This window comes from Gadus macrocephalus, chromosome 11, assembly GCF_031168955.1.
Source record: "Gadus macrocephalus chromosome 11, ASM3116895v1".
Lineage (NCBI taxonomy): Eukaryota > Metazoa > Chordata > Actinopteri > Gadiformes > Gadidae > Gadus > Gadus macrocephalus.
The window spans coordinates 4,943,126-4,954,373 of NC_082392.1; the positions used below are offsets into that span (position 1 = coordinate 4,943,126).

An 11,248-nucleotide genomic window follows, 5' to 3' on the forward strand; every position below is an offset into this window, starting at 1 on the left:
GCGTATCATGGTAGTATCATGTCCACAAGGTTTGCAGAACAAATGTTTTGGCGTGATCATTGAAACCTTATAGGTCAGTTGTCTTTCTGAGCATTGTTTGATTAGTCGATCTGTAGCCTATGCTTGGTGGTGAGAGTTAAGTCATGATAAAGTCTTTCTGTGGACTGAAAGAATGGAGAAGGCAAGCTGTCATTTCTAAAACCAATTAACAATAAAAGTATAAGAAGGCTTGTGCTTGAGTTATTTTAAAGAGACACTTAAGCACTTTGCACACTAGCCCCCACTCTCGCAAGAGATAGTAATTATTTATGTAGCCCTGATTTCCAGTCTCTCTTATGACATACTTTAGAAAACTTTAGTATTTTGTTTGTGCATTGAACACGTGCCGTGAAAATTAACATAGTGGATCTTTGAAATTACATATTTAATAGTAATAAGCGGTTATAATAAAATGTCAACTGCACCTCAATAACAGTGGAATGCACAACCAGTTTGCAAAATATTGCACAATATTGATAATAATAATATATAGCCTTTTACTAATGATGCCCAAATAAACATCCAGTTCAAAGCTGACGGAAAATAGTCGTCAGTAGTGTCAGCCATCGCAAGTACGTAGTTTATTTTTGTGTTTGTGTGTGTGTATGTGTGTGTGTGTGTGTGTGTGTGTGTGTGTGTGTGTGTGTGTGTGTGTGTGTGTGTGTGTGTGTGCGTGCGTGCGTGCGTGCGTGCGTGCGTGTGTGTGTGTGTGTGTGTGTGTGTGTGTGCGGTGTGTGTGTGTGTGTGTGTGTGTGTGTGTGTGTGTGTGTGTGTGTGTGTGTGTGTGTGTGTATGCTTGCGTGCGTGCGTGCGCATGTTGTTTCTGTTATTGGCTTGTTTGTTCGGTGAAAACCCAATGACTCATAGTTCGATAATACAAACTTTGTACACTCAACTTGATGAGTGACCAGTTTATTTCGTCGTGTACTTTTATATGGGCATCTGTCTGTGGGGAAAAGCTTTCTCGCCTAGTGTTGCAGTACCTCTTCTTTCCTCCGGGCATGTTTTTCCGCAAACCTCGGCTTAGCGCAGAAGTGTGTTATTATTTCCAAGTAAGGAGTTTTGTATCAAAAATGATCTGTAAATGTAATTTTGTGCAACTAGTTTTCCTTAAATAAAACAACATAAAATAAAACATGTTGATGTGGGCGGGGCTTTCGCTGTGGGAGGGCCTTCCTCGTTCCCCCATCCGGATGTCGTGTCCTTAGTGGAGTTGGACCCATGTTTATACAGTTTTTAGTTTATACACTCTTTAGTTTTGTCTTCCAGGACCAACCAGGTGAAATGGACGACATTGAGTTGCTTTTATCCTTGAGAAAGTAAGAAAATAGTTGCTTCAGGCTCTTGTTGTTCCACAGTTTAACTCTGCTGGCTGAAGAAATTCGATTTCTTTAAGGTAAGGCTTCGATTCAGTCCAGACGATCTTAAGATTCAACACGTTATTTTTATTTTAACATATAGAATCAGAATATAAGACAATTGATCAAATCACTCGACCGAATAGCATGCTTGGTATTCTAACAGGACTTATTTTCCAGCAGCTGGGGTGAGTCGATCTACAGGTGATCGCCACAGTGGTCGCTAGTTCATCGACCCCCAGCCCCCATATTGTAGTTAAATATTACTTTAAAATGGAATATTACAACTTTCTTAATAATACTCCGAATACTGCTTTATTTATAATACTCCATGGAGTATTACATTATTATAATACTCCACATTATACTACTTTATCAATAAAAATCCACAGAATATCGTATTATCTTATTATAATACTACACAGATTACAACTTTTAAAATACTACCCTACAGAATATTACTTTATTAAGAGTACTCCACCATTGAATATTATTTATTCTAGTACTCCTCCACAGAAAACTACCTCATTATAATACTCAAATTACCTTAGGAAATTGAATTTATATTTAACAATCGTGTGCAAATGTCACCATTTAAATGGCTTCGTTTAATGTTCAGTTTTGCTCTAACTTGTCTTTTCAGATGGAGGCTGGTAGAAAACTCTGGAGGGACGCCCTCCTCTGAAAGCCTTCCTCCGGCCTCCTCCTCCCAACCCCTCCTCCTCTTCCCACCTCACCTCACCTCCTCCCAGCTCCTCCTTCTACACCTCCTCCTTCTCCCACATCCCCTCCACCTCCACCTCCACCTCTTCCCCGCTCCTGTTCCTCCTGTGATGCCCACTGGCGGTTAGACCATGTTCTTAAAACGAGGTTCTATGATCATCTGCGGCGCGTTCCTCTTCGTCTCATGGAACGCCGTCCTGGTTCTGGTCCTGCTGGGCCGGACCCCCCCCATCACCCCCGGTGCTGGGGGGGGTCCGGGAGGGGACGAGGCGGGAGTGGAGCTCGCCGCCCGGGGGGAGGGGGAGCTAGGGGACGTGGTGGCGGACGTGCTGCGCATGGCGGACACCTTTGAGAAGAGGCTGGAGGAGCAGAAGAAGATCCTGCGAGTCATCCAGAGCCACCGCTCGCTGTGGGGAGGGGGCGGACCGCCGCAGGCCACACCCCTCCTCCCCGACGACGACGGGGCCGTCATCCCCGTGCTGGTCATGGCGTGCAACAGACCCACGGTGAAGCGCTGCCTGGACAAGCTGCTGGAGTACCGCCCCTCCGCACAGCGGCATCCCATAATAGTCAGCCAGGACTGTGGACACGTGGAGACGGCGGAGGTCATCCGTTCCTACGGCAACCAGGTGACTCACCTGCAGCAGCCCGACCTGTCGGACGTCGCGGTGCGGTCCGAGCACAGGAAGTTCCAAGGCTACTACAAGATCTCCCGCCACTACCGCTGGGCGTTGAGCCAGGTCCTCCGCACCAGCGGACACAAAGCCGTCATCATCGTAGAGGACGACCTGGAGGTACCGTATCTCATCCCACGGGTCACCACATTTAGGTTAGGGATGGTTAAAGGAAGGTATAGGTGAGCTACTGGTCTTAAGTTAGAGATGGACCTATACAAGTTGGTTAGAGATGGTAAGCTATTGGCTTGAGGTTAGGTGGACAATTATAGTTAGGTTAGAGATGGACAAAAAATAGTTACATTACAATGTTTAGGTATAGGTATTAGGTTGAAAATGGTTAAGGTTAGCTCTCAGGTTAGATTTGTATATCAGTGTTGTGGGTATGTATGAGATGTGTGGGCGAGGGTTAGAGTGTGAGTTATTATATTACAACCTGTTACCTTGTTGTGTGCTGGTCCTCCTCTAGGTGGCGCCAGACTTCTTTGAGTACTTCGAGGCGCTGTATCCGCTCCTGCGGGGCGACCCCAGCCTGTGGTGTGTGTCGGCCTGGAACGACAACGGGCGGGAGGGCTACGTGGACCCGGGCCAGGCCGCGCGGCTGTACAGGACAGACTTCTTCCCGGGGCTGGGCTGGATGATGCTCGGGCAGCTCTGGGACGAGCTGGAGCCCAAGTGGCCCGCCGCCTTCTGGGACGACTGGATGCGTCAGCCGGAGCAGCGCCGCGACCGGGCCTGCATCCGGCCGGAGATCTCCCGGACGATGACCTTCGGTCGTAAAGGAGTGAGTCTGGGCCAGTTCTACGACAGCTACCTCCGCTTCATCAAGCTGAACTCCCAGTTTGTCCCCTTCACCACCCTGGACCTGGCCTACCTGCAGAAGGACACCTATAGCGCGCACTTTGAGAGGGAGGTGTACGCCGCGCCGCTGGTCAGCTACGAGACGCTGAAGCAGGGTCAGGGGACCGGGCCGGGGCCTTTCCGCCTGCAGTACTCCAGCAAGGAGAGCTTCAAGTGGCTGGCCCGGAGCCTGGGGGTCATGGAGGACCTCAAGTCCGGAGTACCCAGGACGGGCTACAGGGGTGTGGTCAGCTTTATGACGCGAGGGCAGAGGGTCTACCTGGCCCCGCCCCCTGGGTGGAGCCAGTATGACCCAACATGGAGCTGAGCACAGAGTTGGGGCGGGGCTTAGACCAAAGAACACTGGTATGAACTCTGATCTGATTTGTTAGAGCTCTGATGTTTGGTGTTTTTTGGGGGGGTGAAGAGAGAACACTTTCATCTCTGGTGCCAAAACCACTTGTGAATTCTTCATGATGTTAAAATAGTTTTACGATTACCAAGTGGCCTTCTACTCTGCTAATGGTGCACAAGTGAATCAATGCATGAAATGCCATGGCCTTTGTGACTGTAAATTATAGGAAATATTTGAGAGAATACATGCACTTGTACAAATGTGTTTAGTTTATGTTTTCGGTTGCTAATGGTGATAGGATTCGGCATATAACTGTTAAAATGTAATCATACAATCTAATTGTTCTTGTTTTAAATCTCCTGTTCATACTTTAGCTCTACAATTTACCAAAAAGTTGACACTTTATGCTGTTATTGCCGTGCAATGCAAAATATGTATGTGGCCTTTATTTTTCTTTAAATACAATTACAACATAATATGTATTTTCTGTTCTAATTGTTGATGACCTGGTTAACCGTGATGCAGAGAGTCGATCTTTTGTCGGGAGGGGTAGGGTTTAACTACGGAAGCCTCCCTCGATCATTCTGCTGTTTACTTTTTAAATTTGAGTCATGGCTAGGGGGCTAGCTGGTCGAGCTAACAGATTTAAGTCATCGCAGGTGTGAGATGGAGGACTGGATCCATCTAATAAAGGGACACTTCGATTGGCATTCGCCTACTTACTACACTTACCAGCTATTATTACAATCCAACATATACAACTTGGTGATAATGCGTTAGTATATAACGAGTGGACCCACTAGCCTAGCACATCTACCTCGTACTTTCGGTTTATTTTAAAATCGTATCCAATTCATTTGGGTTTATTGGCCTTCCAGTAAAATATATTAATAGATTACATAAAAGCATCAATGTTTTGCTAAAAGCATTGTGTGGAAGGTAAGCTAGCTACCTAGCCGGGAAGCGAGGCAGGTGCCTTGGGCTTGCATCCCTGTTTGGGGATGGAGCCCGGGGGTTTGCGGGAGAGTCCGGCCGGGTCCGGAGCCTCAGAGCCCGGGGAGTGGAGCGAAGAGGTCCGTGGCGGGGAGGCGGAGGTGAAGACGGGTCTGGGAGAGGGTGAAGTGACCGAAGAGAGTGATTTTAAACAGAAAGAACAAACACCGATTCATTACGAAGAAGAGCTGGACCCTCGGATTCAGGTATTTACTTCCTTATTTTAGTAGATTAGTTTACTAAAATAAAGCTTATTACTACCACTGGAAGTTGTACAGTTTGTTAGTAGTGCATCCTGACGGTTTACGCCGTTATGTATATAATATAATTATGAAATAGAACATTATGTATAATAGTAGAGTTTCGATTTTGTGACGGAGGAAATTATGTATTTGATACGCAGGATGAGTTGGAGCAGTTGAACGAAGCCAGTGCAGAAATCAATAAACTAGAACTACAACTAGATGTAAGTAGACAACACACCCTATAACGACGCACTATATTGAACTGCATTACACGTGTACAACAATCATATTAATGAATGTGTGTGTGCGTAGGAGGCGCGGTCCGGCTACAGGAGGATCCTGACAGAGTCGGCCAGGAAGCTCAATGCCCACAGCTCCCAGCTGGGTGGAGCCATCGAGAAGGCAAGGCCATACTACGAGGCGCGACGCCTGGCCAAGGAGGTACACACCCTACACGACCCACTCTACACGACAGACGGACCCTTCCCCGCCCTACGTGACACACCTTACACGACACACCCTACGTGACAGTACCCTACCCTACCCTACCCTACACGTCAGTACCCTACCCTACCCTACCCTACACGACAGTACCCTACCCTACACGCCACATTCCACCTTACACCCCCCTTCCCTACGCCAACACCACAGTCCTACGAGGGCCCATCGCCTTCCCAAACACGTAGACGCACCCCTTCCACCGCCCTATATGACCAACCGTCCTTCCTGGTGTGCGACTGGCTGATTGTTGCTGGCCGGTTGTGGTTGGCTGAGCAGGCGCAGCAGGAGACCCAGAAGGCGGCCCTGAGCTACGAGCGGGCCGTCTCCATGCACTCTGCGGCCAGGGAGATGGTCTACGTGGCGGAGCAGGGGCTGATGGCCGACGGCAAGAACACCCTGGACCCGACGTGGCAGGAGATGCTCAACCACGCTACCTCCAAGGTCGCCTAGCAACATCCTCCTCGCCTTCCCCCCTTCTCACGTAGCAACCCCCTAGCCACCTCCCAACCCAGCAGCTCCTCTTCGCCCCAAGCATGCCCTCCTCGACTCCCCTAGGAACCGCCCCTCTGGCAATCTGTATCCCTAGCTACCCCCCCATCCATGGCAACCCCTTATCCAGGCATCGAGCCCCAGGGAGCAAACGCGATCATCGTGTGTGTGTGTGTGTGTGTGTGTGTGTGTGTGTGTGTGTGTGTGTGTGTGTGTGTGTGTGTGTCTACAGGTGAATGAGGCAGAGGAGGAGCGTCTGCGTAGTGAGAGGGAGCACCTTGGGGTGACCCACGCCTGCCAGCTGGCCGAGGCTCGCGTCCAGAGCCTCCAGAAGTCCCTGAAGAGGGCCATCGTCAAGTCCAGGCCCTACTTTGAACTGAAGACCCAGTTCAACTACATCCTGGAGGTAACTCGGATGAGCTGGTAGTCTAGTGGAGAGTGCGAGGAAGACAGGAAGTCTAGCGGAGATACGTAGGATAACTAGTCGTTCAGTGGAGAACGCTATAACTACTAGTCTAGTGGAGTACTGGAGGTAACAAGTTATTTTAACCTGCAGGGCTGTGACTCGTGGTATTTGCGACGTTGATAGTAGAATGTCTACTTCCGCGCACCTCTGTAGAACTGGCTCACCCACACACTATAGTATATCCAGTACAACACGGTGTGTAAACAGTACCGTACATCCAACCGTACCATAGTGTAACCTACAGTAAAGGATTTCAGTCCCACTCACACAGGAATTAGTGCGGTGAATTCCGTTGTCCTCAGAGTTTTCTGTATGTTGCCGGGCTTTGACCGACCTCCAACTGGGTGATTCAGAGTTCAAGAAACACAGCTGTTGTGTAAATGATCGGTAGACAATATGGTTGTTGTAGGTATGACAGTAGCCTTTTGTATCAGTATGGTGAAGTAACTGGGGTGAGAGAAATACATCGGGGATGTTGCTCTGCTGACCCCTGGTGGCCTTCTGCTGTAGGAGCACAAGGGGCGTGTCCTGCAGCTGGAGCACAGCGTGTCAAAGGTCAAGTCCCAGTACTCTGTCGCCCTGAACAACCTGGAGAAAATCAGCGAGCAGATCCATGCCCAGAGGGGGCGGGGCGTCGCCGTGGGAGGGCCAATCACTGCCTGCGGGGGGCGGAGCTCCCCCGTCGGAGCGGAGGCTGACGGGGGCGGGGCCGGGGGCGGGGCCGGGGGCGGGAGCGACCTGCTGGCGGCCTGCAGGGAGCGTGAGGAGGAGCGGGCGAGGGAGCGGGCGGGGTCGGACTCTGCGTCGGTGTTCAGCCTCCAGACCATCGTGTCGGACCTGGGGAAGGTGGACTCTGTGGAGCACCTGGGAGAGATGAGCGACGGCGGGAGCATGACCGACGGAGGCAGCGCGGCCGGGGACGCCGACAGAGAGGAGGCCCCGAGCCGAACGCTCGCCAAACAACGGCAGCAGCACTTCTCCAAACAGCACCACCGCAGCTTCAGCCTGTAGGCCTCGAGCGCCGCACGCACCAGTACCGCTGTCGCTGTCTTTACGCTTACGCTCTCATTAGGCGGGTGCCACAACTATCTACGGTAGCGTTAGCACTACTACCTCTACGGTAGTAGTAGTACCGGTACTCCCATCTGTCCGGCCCAGATACGCACTACAACTACGACATGACTAGCTGACGAAGGATACCACAACCCCCAGGAACACTGCGGAGAATGGAGACTACAACTCCCACAATCCACAATGATGATGAAGACTACAACCCTGACAAACCCCTTTAATATTTAGTGTATATAACCCCTCTGCTCATCCTACACCTCCAGTGTATATAACTCCTCCTAGCCATCCGATATCTTTAGTGTGTGAATATATAGATATATATATAGATATATCTGTTTGTTCAGATGCATGTATACAGGTGTCTGTACAGGTGGGTCTCTACAGGGTTGCGTATACAGGTGTCTGTACTGCTGTGTGTGTGTATAAGTGTAGCTACAGTTACATATGCCCACAGGTGTACCCCGCAGTATAAGATCAGAGACTGATGTGTGTCCTCGTGGTTTTCCGGCTGCTTTCCTGATCCTCTTAATTTTTCTGTTTTTTTTATTTTATATCATAAAGGTATATATTATTTTATATTACAGTATAATGTATATTATTTTATATTGTAGTGGCAATAGTATTTAAATCACATTGAGCCTTTTTGTTGGAATTGGAAGTGTGCCTTCACACGTTAATTTAAACATCAAAACAAAGTTGTGACTAATATTTAGTTTGATTAAGACATGTTTCTGGTAAAACACTTGAAGAGTTTTTTTATGTTAAGATGAGCTTTGTAGTTTTAAAATGATCGCCTGACTGAATCATTCTTCTTAAATTACATTATGCACTGTGTTTAGTTGTACAGTCGCAGTGTGTTTAGTTGTATTGTGTCGAGCTGTGTTGTAACTCCAATAAAGATCTGTCGACACATCATTCTGTACAGTAGTAATACTTTGTTACTAGGCTTTCCGATACAGCCTATAAATACTGTGGGATACTCTCAAACAACAGAGCTTGTGTAGCATTGCATATGCATACTGTCATACCGGACAGGAGCAGAGGTAGAATTATGGTTTAGAGGATTCTGAAACGAAAGTGGAGGTTTAATAATTCAACAGAGAAATATGAATATGAAATATAAACGAAGCTGACCTAGGAATAGATGCATGAAGGAGGAGGGAGAGGGGGGGGGGGGGGGTGGGGGGGGGGGGGTGGGGGGGGGGGGAGGTGAGTGGGAGGCGGAAGGAGGGAGATAGATGGGTGGGGGGCTGACAAGGGGAGGAAGAGAGTAGGAGGGTGGAGAGAGCTGGAGAGCGGAGGCATAGAAATCAATTTGTTTTTCATAACTTTAGAAATTTGGCCTGGACCAGTCTGCGTGACAGATACACGCGCCTTGTCGTCGCTCCTCCTGTGCGCGAGGGGCGGACGCGTCACGATGACGTCATTGTGAGTGAGCTGAAGATTGTAGTGGGGGGATGGGGAAGAGGAGGGGAGTTTGGTGAATCGTTTGGGGATCGATTTGTATATAGTGCATACACACCGGAGTCATTTGTAGTCTCCGGTGCTCGTGACTAGAACATAGGAATCAAAAGAAGAATCTGTTAACTGCCCTTGCAGCGAGGTGATATTTAAGATTTAAAGGCATCTGAATATGATCATATTATCTTGGAAGATGGATATTTGAAGCATCCCAAACACTCCCACCCAGCGTCGTGCCGAAGACCCCACTAACGGTATGTCTCAATTACGATCCGTTTCAATATTATTATTGTACCGAATATCCTACCCACATCTCAGTGGCAGATATGGCTACAATCGAATTATTCAATAGCATACATATGGCCTCATATGAAGTCAATCACCATTTTAGTTCGCGTTACTTGGAAGAATCTACGACCGGATGGGATCTGCTTTACGCCGTGAGTTGTGCTGTTCAGAGCTCCGGGACGACATGTAAATACAGTCGGCCTGCAGGCCCCGTCCGAGCCCTTGCCAGTACCGTACCCAGGTTACTGTTACCCTCCTCCAGGCGCCCACTGCTCAAATCACGGTACCGAGTCACCTGGCAGCCGGTAGAATAGCAGATGGAGACTGGATCAGTAGGCCTACCTGTAATTTAATCTAGACCGGGGACGATGAATCTCGGCCGTTAACACACAAACCGGGCCGCAATCAACACATAAAGACTCGGCTGTCAAGGAGGAACTTGAACTCCACCGTGTCGCTGTCCGGTGCTGAACCAACTGGCTTCTGTCGGACCCTCGACAGTGACGTATAGTGCGTGTGTGTGTGTGTGTGTGTGTGTGTGTGTGTGTGTGTGTGTGTGTGTGTGGGTGTGTGTGTGGGTGGGTGTGTGTGTGGGTGTGTGTGTGGGTGTGTGGGTGGGTGGGTGGGTGGGTGGGTGTGTGGGTGTGTGGGTGGGTGTGTGGGTGCGTGGGTGCGTGGGTGTGTGCGTGTTGTATCCTTGTTGCTGTTTATGTGGATGTGTTTGTTTTACTATCCCTCTCATTTAAATACCCACTCTAGATGTACACACATACACACACGCACAGACACACACACACACACACACACACACACACACACACACACACACACACACACACACACACACACACACACACACACACACACACACACACACCGAGCACATCCAACCCCTACTTAAATCCGACACACTCTGTATACGCTTATTAATGCTGCTTTAAACACTGGCCCCCTCAATTGATCCTGTCCACACATACGTTCTAGTTCCAGGTATATGATACTGATAGACGTAGTACCAAACAGTAGGCTAGGCCTCCTGTTATAATTACCTATATTCTGGGTAGCTCTACGCTAGGTAGCCTATAGCCTATAACATGATAATATTGTGATCACCAAGTGATTTGATTGGACAAGAGGTATTCCAATGAGTTCTGATTTATATAGAATATAACAGGAAATAGATACAGGGATTTCTTATATCCGTTAAATATATTAACAATGGTCAAAGCGCTGCCAACCGAATATTATTTCAATGGTTTACACAATAAATGAAAACAAACATATACATATTTACATGACCTGAAGCTGGCCTGCAGTAATATTTTCATGCACACTTGCTACTTTGTGAAGAAGACCTAACCAAAGTAGAGAGCTAGTGTGCCGAAAACTGTGCATTGCTTGGCAACAGTCCAGAACTATAAGTTGCGAAGCTATGATGGTTGAAGTCAAATCATTTATTAAATAAACCAACAGTTCTTTATCTTTCTTAAACTAATAAATGGCCCTTTTAGAACGCCACATCAAATTAAAGGTTGTGCTGCTATTCAATATAACAGCACTTCCTCTCATGTTATATTGATTAAATATATATAATATTTTGTAACAATATGTATGGTGATGATATGTAATGGTGGGTATATAGGGGTTATGATATAGTAATGGTAGATATACATAAGGTCAATTGAAACGGTAGGTAATACTATGTTTATTCTTAGTGTCTTTGTATTCCATTTATATTGTTTGGT

The 11,248-nt window shown here is 48.1% G+C and overlaps 2 protein-coding genes across 2 annotated transcripts; both read left to right on the top strand.

Moving 5' to 3' along the window:
• The first annotated feature begins 1,198 nt into the window (after window positions 1–1,198).
• Window positions 1,199–4,471, top strand: mgat1a (alpha-1,3-mannosyl-glycoprotein 2-beta-N-acetylglucosaminyltransferase a). The gene is made up of 3 exons (XM_060064220.1): window positions 1,199–1,435; window positions 2,041–2,914; window positions 3,264–4,471. The coding sequence occupies exons 2-3, from the start codon at window positions 2,252–2,254 to the stop codon at window positions 3,960–3,962; spliced, it is 1,362 nt and encodes a 453-aa protein (XP_059920203.1). The 5' UTR covers window positions 1,199–1,435; window positions 2,041–2,251; the 3' UTR covers window positions 3,963–4,471.
• Window positions 4,472–4,620: 149 nt separating this feature from the next.
• sh3bp5la (SH3-binding domain protein 5-like, a) lies at window positions 4,621–8,667 on the top strand. The gene is made up of 6 exons (XM_060064221.1): window positions 4,621–5,188; window positions 5,386–5,448; window positions 5,540–5,668; window positions 6,005–6,169; window positions 6,450–6,623; window positions 7,194–8,667. The coding sequence occupies exons 1-6, from the start codon at window positions 4,991–4,993 to the stop codon at window positions 7,692–7,694; spliced, it is 1,230 nt and encodes a 409-aa protein (XP_059920204.1). The 5' UTR covers window positions 4,621–4,990; the 3' UTR covers window positions 7,695–8,667.
• Window positions 8,668–11,248: the final 2,581 nt, after the last annotated feature.